Source organism: Psittacula echo (assembly GCF_963264785.1).
Source record: "Psittacula echo genome assembly, chromosome: 7".
Classification (NCBI taxonomy): Eukaryota; Metazoa; Chordata; class Aves; order Psittaciformes; family Psittacidae; genus Psittacula; species Psittacula echo.
In genome coordinates, this window is record NC_137740.1 from 44,396,870 (window position 1) to 44,412,868 (window position 15,999).

General features: G+C 39.2%; 1 protein-coding gene across 1 annotated transcript; it reads left to right on the plus strand.

The window, feature by feature from the left end:
- Positions 1 to 423: 423 nt before the first annotated feature.
- SLC16A14 (solute carrier family 16 member 14) lies at positions 424 to 7,947 on the plus strand (the record flags this gene model as incomplete). The annotated part of the gene is made up of 4 exons (XM_080622636.1): positions 424 to 685; positions 1,371 to 1,514; positions 5,119 to 6,114; positions 7,799 to 7,947. 4 exons carry the CDS (start codon positions 424 to 426, stop codon positions 7,945 to 7,947), a joined length of 1,551 nt encoding a protein of 516 aa, XP_080478762.1.
- Between the last annotated feature and the right edge of the window lie 8,052 nt (positions 7,948 to 15,999).

Consider the following 15,999-nt stretch of genomic DNA (forward strand, 5'->3'; position numbering starts at 1 on the left):
CTTTACGAGCTTGAATACAAATCTTACTGGGACAGCAGAAGGTAATACAGAAGAGGACCATACAGTGAGAGACCAGTCTTTTTTGTGACCTGTCAACCCATGAAGAGTGAGCTCTCAGCCACCTAAAAGTAAGTTAAGTATATAGTAACGGAAGTAATGCAGTGTATTGTCATCCTGTTAATAATCCTGCATAGGCAGCCGTGATAATAAGGACACAAAAAAACCCCATTAATTGCAGAGTTTTCTAAGCATTTTACATTTAATCAATTAAAACCCAGTATTCGCTTTACAACTGCACTAAACCACAATGGTGAAATACGTTAGTAATTTATGCTATTCACTATAACCAAACAACAAAATCTGAGCATTTTGTATGTATTTTGAAGGTATTTACTGCATTTGTTTCAGAATACCTTGGAAAAAATGTATGCTAGTCGAGAGGATATTGGATATGATTTTGGAGATGACTCAAAAGTTGGAAGTAAGCCAATTAAGCCTAATCCAAACATCGATGGAGGATGGGCTTGGATGATTGTGCTTTCTTCTTTCCTTGTGCACATACTTATCATGGGGTCCCAAATGGCCCTTGGAATACTCAACATGGAATGGCTTGAAGAGTTTAATCAAAGTCGTGGCTTAACAGCATGGGTTAGTTCCCTCAGCATGGGCATTACACTTATTGTAGGTATGTTCCAGCGTAATTTATTTCAAAACTACGTAATATTTTTAGAATATATTTTCCACTCATCCCTCAAGTGTTTTGTTACAGTTTTCCATTTTATTTGCAGAGCTGCCCAAGTTGCCTTTTTAATGTCAACAGGACAAATTTTACAAGTTAGGGAGAGAAAGGGGACAAGAGGGAAGATGATAGAGAAGACAATTACTCCAGGAGACAGCATGAGCAGGAAAGGATGGCTGTGACTTCAAGGTCTCACTAGAATTAAGAAAACAGATGATCTGTGAAGGTTGTGGTCCTCCCTGTGCTATTATCTGGGAGGAGAAAATATTGAGTTTGGTCAGTTTATATTTCGGTTTGGCAGCTGAACTAAAATTTATCTTTAAAGTTATGGTTGGATCAACCCAAAATAATACCTGGAGGGGTATGTTTGTGCATACCTGTATATACACATCTCTGTCTTCCCTTCTTCATAGGGCAACTGTGATTTTAGGTCTTGTGGGTATTTGCTAAGTGTTTGGTTGGTTGGTCGAATTTTTCTTTCCACGATTTTAAACAATACTGGGGAAAATAAAATGAATTGCATGAGCAGCCTGATTAACATTTGTTTGAAACATTGAGTCTTTCTGTGAAAAATTTATTAAACATTATAGAGATTTAAATAATTATAATATTTTCCCATGTTTTTTAACAGGTCCTTTCATTGGTTTATTCATCAGCATGTGTGGGTGCCGCAAGACAGCTATAATTGGAGGGATACTGAATGCCCTAGGTTGGATACTGAGTGCCTATGCCTCAGATGTGCACTACCTCTTCCTTACATTTGGAGTGACAGCCGGTAAGAGCTGAACTAGTGTTTGAAAGTTCTTTCAATTATTTTTTCCTTCCTTTGAAGGTTATCTGGGTGCATAAAGAGTTAGTCCAACTTCTCTTTCACATCTTTACAGCCTCAGAAAACTTATTATTTACTCACTGGTTTGGGCCCAGTGAATTCTGCTGTCATTTAAATCTGCAATGTAAAGATGGTATTATCAGTTTCTTCCAAGCGAATATATTAGAGGACATTTTTAATTAGAAGTTTTAATGTAACCCAAACTCTACGAAGTGGAATTTAAAGATATTAAAGCAGTGTTGAATCTAGCTAACTCCTCTCTTCTTCACAGGAAGAAACTGCAAATGTTTTCTACAGGAGTTGCTCCACATTAATAAAATACCAGACTATGCTAACTATGTACTGCTTCAAAACCCATTTTAAAGGGAGTTGTGGGTTACTGCTGGTGGGCAGCTAAGCCTCAAAGAGCTGCTCGCTCACTCTCCTGCAGTGGGATGGAGCAGAGATTCAGAGGGGTAAAAGTGAGATAAAAACAATTTAATAGAATTATAGAATCATAGAATACTTATGGTTGGAAAGGACCTTAAGATCGTCTAGGTCCAATCTCCATAATAATAAATAAATAATAATAAATAAATAAGAAATAATAATCGGTAAAGCAAAAGCAGCATGCACAAGCAAAGCAACCCAAGGAATTAACTCACTACTTCCCATCAGCAGGCAGATGTTTAGCCATTTCCAGTAAAGCAGAGCTTCAACATATGTAACTGTTACTTGAGAAGAGAAACACCACAACTCCGAATGTCCTCCATTCCTCCTCCTTTCCGCCAGTTTTATTGCTGAGCATGACACCATCTGGTATAGGATATCCCTTCAGTTGGGGTCAGCTGTCCCAGCTGTGTCCCCTCCCAGCTTCTTGTGTACCCCCAGCCCACTCACTGGCAGGGCATGTAGAAGAACCTAGTATTACATACTTAAAACACCATTTTATTCACTGTTCATTTCTGGAAAGTTATACTGTTAATAGAAAAGTGTTAAAGTGATCCAAGTAAGAAATACAAAATTTGGCTTTTGATTATAATCTGAGCAACACGGAGCAATTTAAGGAGCTTTGAGATACTATTTACTCCACGGATAACATGGCCAGTTATGTCTGCAAATGAAGCATGGTATCTATGTTGTATGTGACGCACAGATGCATGATGAAAAAACCAAATTGTTTGCAATACTAATAATAGCTTCAGTACCCTCCATTCCCTCAGACTATCCTTTCACAGAATTTCATAGGTATCTGCAGAATTTCTTTAGATAATTTTTTATCTAGCTCTCTGGATGGAAAAAAAATGAAACCAGCAAGGATTGTTGTGGTGACTTTTCATACCACCATACCAGAGATTTCAGTAATGTAAATTCCTGAGCAAAGAACAATAATTATAGGCAGGGTTCTGCTCTTTCTGCAGTTTCTGTTTTCATATATATAGAATATAATCAAGCAGGCAGGAATCTATGCACTCTTTCTCTCAGGCCTAGAAGGATCATACACAAAATACCAGACAAAAAGGCAGAGATTGTACAGGAGGCTTAAAGAGGGGTGAAAACCTCATTTTCAGAAAAAAAGCCGAGGCAAATTTTTTGATGAGGTGTAGATGTGAGATGCTGCTGCAGGAATAAAACCGGTGTAGAGATTCCTGAGATGTTTCTTTCAGCTCCAGGAGACCTCCATTCACCACGTCCTATCTTGCCATCCCCTGGCTCATTGTCCCTGCACTCATGATCTCCTCACTCACTCACTGTCTCAGTCCCTGTCCACTCACTCCCATCCCCTTGCTCACGGTCACCTCACTCAGCACCACGTCAGGGAAGCATCTTTCATGTTCTGGTTGCTAGATGTAAGGCTGCTCTTCACTCATGGTGGCCACCTTCTGCTGCGATTACTTCTGGGCCTCCATGCAAGTGCTTGTGGGCTTAATCATGGCTCCTGTTCTCCTGGTGGTGACCCACTGCGCCACATGCCCTCACACAGTACGTCCCTATGACCCCAGCTTTGTTCCCTGATGGCAACCATCCTGCTGCCTCAGCTCCCATCCCCAATGTGCCCCTCATCTCAGCATGGTTCCCCACCCCCAGCTCCTCACAGCCTTGTCCCCTCACCTCCTGGTCAACTGCTTCATCCAGCTCCACTGGCTCACTTCCCTGCAGCAGCAGTAGGGCAGAGGAGCCTTCTTCCCCCTTACCCTTCGTGGGGAGCCCCTGGGTGGGTGCTGGAGCTCCTGGCAGCAGGGAATCCGTGTGGAGTGGGGGGCAAAATGTCCACTGAGGCCCTCTGTGGGGCAAGGCAGGGAGAGCAGAGCCTGCCATGCAGCTGCCATGATGATGAAGGGTCACGAATCTGTGAGGAAAAGGAGTGGGGAGGTCTGTGGCCCTGTGTTTACCTGTGGAGAGGGCATGTCTTTGCATGGAATAAGAGTATGTTTTGCTTTGTAGTCCACAGAATGAAAAGGTAGTTTAAAAACCAGCTTATTTCTACCCGATCACGTATATACATAGCAAAGAAGTACATACTTCTAACAGGCAAAACAGGTCAGCTCTGACCATGGTACACTGCTGTCATGTTGAGGTGGGTTTTTTTTCAGGCTCTGCTGAAATAAACTGCTCTTTCTCCAATGTAGCTGCACACAGCTACGTTACCAGCTATTTTAAGGAAACTTTTAAACCCAAAACACTTCTAAATTATGATCACAGTGATTTTGGAAGCATCTTCTGCGTACACCTCTTCCAGTCCAAATCCTTCTGCATACTACCTCTTCACATCCAAATTCTCTCTGTCAGGAATTTGCTGTGAGAAAATCAGAGCAACTCTTACCTTTAATGATGTATTTGCACAACTCTCAACACTTTCTGCTTGAAATGGGTACTATCAATATCCTGTTTTTAAACTACAAGTGAGGGATTTTCTGCAGAATTAGAGATCTGCCTTTTAAGAATATGCCTGTGTAGCTACTGTGTGGCCCTGCCTGGACTTCCCTGGAATGCCCAGAGAGAAACCCTGAAGCCACCCAAGGTCCCAGCACCAGGCTAACCCCCCTGTGCCTACTCCTGAAACACCTCATGGTCACTGTGGCTCCACAGTTACAAACCAAGAACGAAAACTCAGTTTGGGTCTTCATTGCTGGTGAACTTTGGCAAAAGCAACAAGATGTGCCCACTAAGCAATTTCTGGTTGCTGATACAGCCAGATGCAGGTATTACAAGTACAGATACTTCAAAGTAGGTTTTTATGTTTGTCCCCATGTTAACTGTCACTGACTTACTGTGGGATGTTTGGGACTTTCCAGTGGTGTAATGCTGACTTGAGGTAAAGGCTTTATTTTCCATCTCTTTCAGTTTTTCCAGCAGTTAAATAGCAATATTGTGTTCTCACTGGCATGAGTATTGCAGACTTTGGAAGATACTGTAAGAGGGAAATGAAAGCTAACATGAAAATTGAATATTTATTCTCGCTTTCACCACTGTGCTTGCGCACAAGTTGGGAATAATACTGCTATGTTTTTCACTGCTTTTTATCCTGTTAGCAAAAAGTTCAGATTGATTTTGGGTTTTGTTTCCATAGGCGTTGGAAGTGGCATGGTTTATCTGCCTGCAGTGGTCATGGTAGGGCAGTATTTTCAGAAGAGAAGAGCGCTTGCACAAGGACTCAGTACTACAGGAACGGGGTTTGGAGCTTTCCTAATGACTGCATTACTGAAGTACCTCTGCATTGAGTTTGGGTGGAGGAATGCCATGTTCATCCAGGGTGCCATCTCCCTGAACCTTTGTGTCTGCGGGGCACTTATGAGACCACTCTCTCCCAAAGACGTCGTTAGTGAAAAGTATGTTGTGAGAAGTAACAGTGAAGATAACCAGGCAAAAGCTCTGTCCCATTCTGCAGAGACTATAAAATCTAATGGAGTCCTTGGTGAAGAACCGGAAAAAAAAGAAGAGGCAACAAATGAAGAAGTGCTTGACGGTGTTCAGCACATAGAATCTGGAGGTAAATCCAGAGATGGAAGGAGCATGTATGGACTGCGCATTCTTAAGACAGTGAGCCAGCTGACAGTTACAGTCAGGAAGGGCTTTGCAATATGGTACTCCAGCTACTTTGGAGCTGCATCACTGTTTACAAATAGAGTATTTGTGGCCTTTATAATTTGGGCTTTGTTTGCCTATAGCAGCTTTGTCATTCCCTTTATTCATCTTCCAGAAATAGTCAAGCAGTACAACTTGTCTAGTCAGAACAACATATTTCCTTTGACATCCATTATAGCCATTCTTCATATTTTTGGTAAAGTGATCCTTGGAATCATCTCTGATCTCCCGTGTGTCAGCACATGGAATGTCTTCCTCATGGCTAACTTTACCCTGGTCACTTGCATTCTTACTTTGCCACTAATGCAAATGTACATTAGCCTGGCTGTGGTTTGTGCTCTAATAGGATTCTCCAGCGGCTATTTTTCTCTAATGCCTGTTGTGACTGAAGATTTAGTTGGAACTAAACATCTTGCAAATGCTTACGGCATCATCATTTGTGCCAATGGAATATCTGCGTTGTTTGGACCACCCTTTGCAGGTAAAAAGTTCAAATTGCTGAACAACAGACGTTTGTATAATAACCGTGTGACTCATTATATTATTAAGCTTTCATATGTTATGAGCATGTGTAGTTAACAGAATTACAGCTGCTCCAGAATGGGTGGGAACATCCAGCTTTACATTGCGCAGATGTACAGGTCACGTCTGCTGGGTACCATCTCACTATTCACATAGTACAAATTACAATCCTTGCAAATAACCTCAAATCTATTACAATCTATGTTTTCAATGGTGTGTTTCCTTAAAATATTATCATACACCTTCTTTACAATGAGAAACTCTCAACCTATTTAAATGTGTTTTGTGCTGTGTAGGCGCTGTACATACTCATGCCTCTATCTAGATGAAAAAATGACAAATGGTTTTCAAGGTAGGCAGGTGTCTGTACCATAGTATTACCCCTAAGAACTATAAAGTGTGTTTGGGTGTCACCACTGTAAGCTGCCAATGGATGTGTTGATTCAACTAACTTTTAGCTTTGCCTTCTTTCATCCAGAAATATCTACTTTGGGGACTGTGTTGCTCATAATCTCTTTACTGCCATGCACAGCAGAGGGTAGAAGTGTATATATGTTGTCCCTTAAGTTTCTTAGGTTTAAACAAACATTCTTAAATTTTCTCATAGAAAGAGGCGGAGAAGTACAGAAGAGATGCAGGTACTGATTGTCAATACTATAGCCAGACTTCAGCTATCTTTTACAGAGATGCAAATCAGAAGAAAGCAGTAAGAGACCTTGTGAGTAATGGCCGTAGTTGACCAGGGATGGCAGGAGGCTGAACTGAAGCTACTAGAAACACAAGCAACCAAGAAAAGCGAGAATGCTCTCACCTTCTCTCCCCACCTTTGAGTGAACTGACATGATTTATAAGAAAGCTCACTCACTCTCATTAAAAAGCAGCACTTTTTCTACCCTACATTCTTACAGCACCTCTCAGTCTGTGCTGAACATGTCTTTGTATTTGGTCATTAGCAACGAAGCAAATTGGTGTAAAAAAAGCTTCTGAACTTGAGGTTACATTGCAATGCAGCCAGCGTGACACGAGGGAGTTTTGCTAGTTTGGGCTCTCAAACCTTTTTGAAGTAACTTTAATGTATTTTTGCAGAGGAATTAAGGTTGGCATGAGAGTACTGAGATTGTATCTCTTGAAAAGTCTTTTATCGGCACACAAGTCTTTGAGAAAGCTATTGGGAATGCAATAGCTTGCACAAAGCACAGCATTTGAACTGCAGTACTGGGCATTTTAGAGAAACAGTAGCATGGTAGAAGAACTAATTGGTTTGGGATTCCAAAATGTCTATTTTAAAGTCAGACTTGTGACAACTTGTTTGAAAAACGTACAGTTTTAGAGAGAAGGCTGCTTGGCTTCTTAGGATGGCACATAGCTAGAGTCCCATTTTAAGTCTTCCATGATACTTAAATGAAGGGAATAGGCTTTGCACTGGTTTGGGGTTCTGGTGAATGAACAAGGGATTCTGTAAATACATTTCCATTTGTAGCATCTAGAGGAGGAGACAGCTGCCACCTCTTTTTTTTCCACACCCCCCCCATAGATTTGACAGAAATGTCATGAAAGCAGTGTGCAGTATTTTTCATGTTTTCCCACGCAATGTAGCTTGTTGTCAAGCTTTGTAACAAACATGCTTTGTCCTTATTTTGCAGGTTGGATCTATGACATCACACAGAAATACGACTATTCTTTTTACATATCTGGCTTGCTATACATGGTGGGAATAGTATTTTTACTTATACAACCTTGTATTCAAAAGAAACAACCAAGAGAAAAATCTACGGAAGAAGCACAAGTATAAAACAAATTCCAGAAGGTTTTTTTACAGAATTTTCTTTGTTTTCACATTTCTACTGTATGACATTATGAAGCTGTTTTTCTTACAGAACCAACCACATTGAAGTATACTTAAGTGAAAAGCAAATGTGCACCAAAATGCTAATAAATTATTAGAAAGATGTTTTTTAAGTGAGTTAAGATCTTTTACTTTAGAACTAACAATTAAGTGATTAAAAGCACCCTGTTAGTCTTTTAAACTGGAAACAATGCTAGAAGCCTGTACCCTTGCTTCTCTTTCTACTGCTCATTACTACCCATCAGTGAAACTCCATTGACTGCAGTGCAGTTACTTCTGATTTACACTGGTCTTATAAGAGAATTTGATCAGGATATGAATGATTTCTAAAAGCCCTTCTTACTATGTATTCTGTCTGATAAAAGCTTAGTTACTGAGTATGAGAAAATGACTATATTTCTTACCTGGCTAGTCAAGTACTGTTGAAATGCTAGTACAATAATTCAATTAATTCAATGTACTGAAGTTACTATTTCTGTGATGCAAAACTGAAGGAAGTACTTATATTTTTTCTGAAATTTCTCTGTTCTTCAAGGATTTTTAAATTATCAGCTGCATGATAAAGTAGCCATCCTCAATACATAGGCTGCATTATAAATGCTGTAACACTTAATGCTGCTGAAGTAAAACATAAAAGCAGAAACAGGCAACATATGAAAAAGACTATTGTTATTCACAGACTGGAAAATATTTCCAGAAACAGTTGGAGGTTTCTGGTTGCTTTACCAAATTAGAAGTATTGTAGAACTTTATAACATTGCAATTGACTCCTCCCATGGGACTTGTCAAGTAAACTACTAAAGAAAGAGAGCTAGGCAAAATTGGCCAAATATACTTTTAAGAAAGAACAGGACTACAGCAGACTAAATTTTGTTGTAATAAGGTTAATAACAAAACCTGTTACATTATGAGAAGTTGTATTGCTGCTTATAATGCACACCGTGAGCTGTCTAAGACTGATCACCTTTGAGATGTTTATTCACTAGAAAATTAGATAAGGCAGAGCATGGCAGAGATAAGGACCATTTAAAATATTCAAATTATTATTTTTAACATGAAATATCTGGTAATCAGTGCAGAATGTTTTGTATGGTGGTGCAGGGGACACTTTTTTCAGCTTTGACAGCTGAGGCTGGTGTTAACTTTCCTATCAAATAAAGGTCACTGTAGGTTTTTTTCCTGCCAGCTTTTTGGAAGTTTATTGTGACAAATCAAGTTCATAGTTTAACACTCATACCTGCTGCTGGAAATCTTTAGGAGCAATTGATACTATTCCATTATATTGAACAAATATTGGGAAACAGTTCAGTATGTAACAATATCATTATACAGATCTTTTTCATAGCTGCAAGGTTGGTTAACAAAAAGTTCTGAAACATATTTTGTATTGTTCTATATTCCAATTCACCAGCTTCATAGTTTCACACTTGTACAACTGTTGGCAGGGTCATACTTTAAAATGTGTCACTGAAATGAGCCAAATTAAAAAAGAAAACCTTAAGAAGCCCCCAAACTACTTTAAGATTTAGATCTCTTCAATCATACAGGATAGTTATGTACAGTCTTTAAAACTGATCTTAAAACAACTGAGGTGACAGCAAACTGCAACACATGGTGTGAACATGCAGTCGGCAATGTCTTAAAATCAGCCTTTTTGTTGGAGGAAAGTCATGTAAACTACACTTTCACATCAGTTCTTTTGTTACAGGTTTAATGTCTTCTTAGTGTGAATGCTGCTGCTGGCTTATTTTAAACTGAGCTATCTTATATTGGTGTAATATATATTGAAGTGATGATTTCCCCCAATTTCCTTTTTTTTTCTTTTTGAAAGATATGTACCCTTTATACTTAGATCTTCACTTTGTCTTTTGTCAAGATCAACTTTATTTGCATATTACTGTAATGCATAATATGTCGTTCATTTATGATGTCTGCAATATACCTTTCTATAGAAGTCCTTACTGGGCCATATAATGGAATAAACTGACGTTACCCAAAATTTCACTTTCTGTTCGTTTAGTAATTAAGTTTATTTTTTTTAGGCTTAAAAATGAAGATTTTCCTGGAAAATAATTCTCCTTATTTCTTCCAGCAAAAGGGACAGGTACATGACTGATCAAGTAGAAGAGAAGGTGGCCTGTCAAAATCAAGTTAAATTAGGATTTAAAACTAATATTCAGTCAGTCCATATTGACTCCATGGGTTCTAGTTTCCTAACCTGAAACTGCCTGAATCTGTTATGAGAGCACAAGCTAAGAAAAAATTCTTTGCTGGTAAATTGACAGAAAGTGAGAAAAGAGGGTCTGTTGTTTAGTAGCTCTGCTCACATACTGTAGTTCTTAAAATCACCTCTCTAAAGCAAAATTACATTTTACAGTGGTTTATTAAACAGAACAGAAATTTTATGAATACAGTATTTTATGCACATCATGATATATAAGTCATTGTCCTAAAACGAAATAGTCACAAAGAGGAAAGAATATACTTAACAGCTTCTTCTATCTAAAGATCTACAGTCACCAAATGCTTCAAGAATATTGGTATATAGTTGTAGAACAAAATATTCTTAATCTAAATTAGCAAATATCGTCAAAGGGTTAAAATACCACTTTAAAAAGACACAATGATTTAAGAACCCTGTATTCATAGTTTTTAATCAGTTTATAAAATTCAAGTTTAATACTTGCCATGTTCAAAAATTGTAGGCATAATTGTAGGCATCTTTGAACATTACGCTAGTATATCCAAATACTACAATCACTGGTTTTAATACTTGGGTCTTTATTCAGTTAGTTTTCATTCTGAGTGGTTTGTTTCTGCCTCCTCCTTCTAAGCTGCAGCTGCAGCTGAAGATCGTGAAAAATCGATTCCAGGCCATTTCCTGTGCAAGTTCTTTCATTTCAGGTGTAATTGTGCTACACAAGTTCCTCACAGTATTTTCCCAGAGCACATTACTGTTACAAATCTCTACTAAGAGACTTGGAATCATAATTTGGCTTAAAAGTGGAGGCTTAAAATCATTGCTGAGTGGCTTACTCATTGCTGATTATTTCACTACACAAAAAGTGTTTACACAACACAGGTGCCTTGTATGAAGGTCACTTGCAGTGCAAACTGCCCACCTATCTTGAAAGACACAGTATTAGTTAAAACTCACAATGAGATCAATGGAAGTTTTGCCAGCGCAAGATACCACATGTTCTGTGGAAAATCTGAGAAGCTTCTTTTTGTATGGTATCAAAGGCCTTTCTGCCACACTACAAGGAGCTGTAATAAACATACTCTCCTTGTATGTAATTCATACAGGCCCACTGAATCAATGAAGCTGTGTATGATTATGCCAAAGAACTTGTCAGGATTTAGAAACCACATCACAATCACAAATCTGTTTTCAAGGTAAGTAAAAGCAGCAAACTGCCTTTGGACTTACACTGGAAATGCAATCCTAGGAAGCTTTCCAAAGCAGTGTAGGATTAGGACTGTTTCTCAGGAGATACTGTCGTGGTTTAAGCCCACGCCGTAAATCAGAACCACGCAGTCTACTTCCCCCCCCCCCCCTCCCTCCGCTTCTGGAGGGACGGGGAGGAGAATCAAAAGAATGCAACTCCCATGGGTTGAGATAAGAACAGTTTAATAACTAAGGTATAACACAAATCACTACTGCTACCACTAATAGTAATAATGATAAAGGAAATAACAAGGAAGAGAATACAACCGCTCACCAACCGGTACCTCACCCCCACCCCGCAGTGATCCAGCCCTTCCGGGAACTCTCAGTTCTACATCCTGGGCATGACGTGCTGTGGTATGGAATACCTCTTTGGCTAGTTTGGGTCAGGTGTCCTGTCCCTGCTTCCTCCCACCTTCTCCTCCTCCCTGGCAGAGCATGAGACTCACAAAGTCCTTGGTCAGGGTAAACATTGGTGTTATCAGCTCTGTTCCCAGGCTGAAAGTCAAAAACACAGTGCTGCAACAGCTACTAAGAAGGAGGAAAAATGATTGCTACTGCTGAACCCAGGACAGATACCTTCCACTTTCAGAATGACTCCATAAACAGAATCAGGTCTAAGTACTACATTATAAACAGGAAGAAAAAGTCATGCAATTTGTTAGGTGACAGAACCATCATAAAAAATAATTAGGAAGATACTGTGTAATTGTATATTATTTCCCTATTTTAAGTTATACCAGAGCCTAATAACATCGATTCTTCCCCAAAACATCCCACTTTTCTAAATGTGTAATTGCAAGGAGTTGTACTGGATTACTGCAATACAAGTGGCTGGTCTGTCCATCACAAGTAGTAACAGAAAGGGAAAAGCGAAAGTCCTGGCATAACTTCTGTTACATACTGCTGATGTAGCTGGATACCTTAAACTACCGTATTCACTTAACTACAGCAAAGCTGTATCACACTATGTGTGGTACTATTTTTATTGTTCTTGAATTGGGAGAGTAATCAGACTGCAAGCACACACAACATGCTAGCATATTTTAGCAAAGGAAAAGTAGGGATTATTGGGGAAAGATTGCTGTAGAAGGCTTGAACTGATAATATATGCATTTTTAAAGTTTTTGTTACATTTCTGCTACTTCTCTGTCTCACCATCCTGCTACTCCTATGAAAAATGGACACCATTAAGTTAAAAATAGCGGAGAATGGGATTGAGTGTCATAGATTTAGATTTCCAAATACAGTGCTCTGTTAAAAAGAAATATGCAGAAAGAAAAAAAAAAAACAAACCAAAACTAACCCTCCCCCCCCATGATCACTGTCATTATTGCGGTTTTCTTTCCCTGCCAGCGGCTTCTGGATTGCGTAACAACACTGAAAACTTTCTTTCCTCGAAGGGGAGCAATCTGCGGCTCTGGCCGTGCGCTGCGCGCCCGGCTCCCTCTGGCGGGAGCGCATCCCGAGCTCGGGCAGAGCCGGCGTTTTGCTTACCCTGGCTAGCTGAACGAAACCTAACCCCGAGCTTGTACTGAGACACATCGCAGAACAGCAGTTAGCTGGAAAAATGTTTGGAAAGCGCACGCAGTACTCGAACGGTGATGTCCACAATAGGACTTCTGTACTTTCTTTTGAGATGGAGCTTCTTCTACAACCATTAAAAATAGCACCTAACGACAATCTGAAGTACTCTGAAATGCATATTGAAAGCATCAGAATACTCTGGAAAGCAGCCTTCATGGTCAGAACTACACAGTCAGAGAAGTGCCATGCTTTGGGTAACAAATAGAGATACCTCTTTAGTTCAGACTATGAGAGACGCATTGCACAGGATGTACTTATGGAGCCTCTCACACTCCTCTTTTCAGTCCTGAGTGCAGAGACTGTTCTATTTTTCCCTATTTGAAAATCTGAATACGCTATAACTCCACAGAGAGCGTTATTCCAGCCTACATGTCAATTAATCAGGAAATGAAAACTTATGGTATTGGGGCAAATTTTTAATTCCTTAAAAAAACTGCTGACATGACAGAAAGAGAATATGGCATTACTAGTTGCAATTGGTTATTTCACTGTGCTAAAACCTTATCTTTTTTATTATGCAACTAATTCTTTCTAGAATTTCCTTAGATTCCAGAATATCCCAGGCTTTGTGCTAAAATGATGGAAGGTTTACTGCCTTCCACAGTACCTCATCCTACTGAGCTTGCACTCTGCAAATAATAGATTGCTTTCAAATACACTAATAAATCATTTCTTGATCTCCTTCTATTCATTCTCTTCCTCTCCTTTAGTTTTTATCCTCTCATCCTCTACCGATTGTTTCCCAGTCACAATATCAATTGTTTTATCTTCAAACTGAAATAAAGCCCAGAACTCAGCAAGTTTATCTGCTTCTATCTGCCCTTCATCTCTAAATTCATGACATGCACTATTTTGCTATCTTGCCATTTTCTCCTGTGCTTTCTTTGCACCATCTTTTATTGACTATGCTTACTTGAACTTACTCTCTCTAAAGCATCTGTAACGTCTTTGTAGTTATGCCACAGGAACAGTACAGCCATGTCCTCTTGAACTGTCAGCAGTCCTTCACAGAACTTTTCTTGAAATATTGGGCCACATGGCCTCAAAATAAGACAAACCCTGCCAGTAATCTCATCCTGAGACAATTTGGAGATGCACTCTGTACCAGAATATGTCCTGTTCTCCAAAATAACAGGTTAAGCTGTTTCTTTGAAGTCTTTCAGAGAGTATCTAGCTGTCAGATCAGACTGAAGATGACTAAACCTGTTTTTATCTTCCTCTTGAGGTCTCACCATTACTTATGTTTTCAGTAACCATACAACCCATAACTTGATGGGCTTCATTTTAGGCTCCTACAGCAGCCCTGGGGACAAAAATCAAGTTATTTTTCTCTTCAATATGCTTCTCTTCCTATTTTCATAAGTTAAAACCCTTTTCTCCCCCTACCAGAATTACTGCACCAGCCTTTTGTCAGGCTCTGAGTGGGACAGAAAATACAATTTCGAGGTATTCAGCCCCACAAAAATTGGCTTCCTAGATCACAGCTTTGACCATACTATCTTACCATCCCTCCGATTACCTGACCCTGCACAGACTAGGAAGCTGGAATAGATCATATTTCCAACACAGCCTAAGCTATCCTATGACTTTTCTCTTTTTGCACCAACAGACTGGCCCTCATTCTCCTGGGACTTCCTGGCTGTCCCTGCTGGTTTTTTACCGCTCATTGAGTACTGAGAGGCTGCTTTAGCTCCAATCAGCCTCCTGTGTTTCTTTCAGTTCCTCGCTGTGAGATCTAAAAACCCTTGAAAAAAATCTCTTTACTTGTGCTCCTGTCTTTTGTCAAAGACTTAAAATACAAGCTCTCCAGGAATGGCAATGATATTTTGTTTGTTAATGACTAGCGTAAGGGGATCGTGGCCTGTGGTTGAAGTTTCTAGACATTACAATAACACAAATCATAATGCAAACCATAGATTTTCCCTTTCAAATACTTAATCGAGGAAGTAGTGCATAACACCCAACCATGGATTACAATGAAATTACCTGTATCATTGTGTTATTATATGCAACAAAATTTTGTACACTCTAACTGCATTTCTAGTTTTTACTACCATTCACTTGTTTGTATACAGATGACCAATTTATTGTCTCAGGCTTGAAGTAAAGCAGATCTATTGATGATTACATTTAACATGAGATGAATCAAACCCACCATGCTGCACAGAAGAGCTAACAATTTGAAAAAAAATTATATATATATATATATATATATATAATTTTTAATTCTTTTTACCATTTCAAATCTGCTTGAAAGTTGAGAAAGCCTGGCAATATCTTCAAGCTCCAGAAAGGAAATGATGTACAGGCATCAAGGAAGCCTGTGCAGTAAATCAGGGCTTTAGTTAAAAGACTGTACATAGTCCAGTGTACAGAAAGAACTATTCTCAGCTCAAGAACATTAAAACAGCAGCAAAACTGAACTAAAATTTGTCCAGATCCATTTTGTCCACTCTTCCACACACATACACATTTATTTACATAAAGAGTGTGGTATTTACTCAGGAGGAGGTTAGTAAAACAACTGTAAAAAAATACCTCAGTTGTATGTTTTGGGGAAAATAGTGGTGGCTCTGACATTAAGAGTCCCTGCAGTTCTGCTTCTTATCTCATGGAGGTACAGTCAAACCTCTAAAATGAAATTGAAGACAGTTATCTTCTACAGTGATATGACATTTTTTGACTCATTCACTTTGTGATCCAATACAGTGCCATTTTTTTCTCTATAGATCTACTTAAGTGAGCTGCTCCCGATTCTGCATTCATACAGTCAATTATTTCTGCTTCAGTGTCCAACCTGGTCTTTCAAATTTACCACTGTTTTTTCAGATCATTTATCCATTTTATTAAAGTACTCTAATAAAAAACACTATTTCATTATAGAACACTTCTAACGAATGATCAGTGGCAAATTTTGGAGCTGCATGTTGTTCCCTAGGATCTGATGACACGAATGCAGTCAT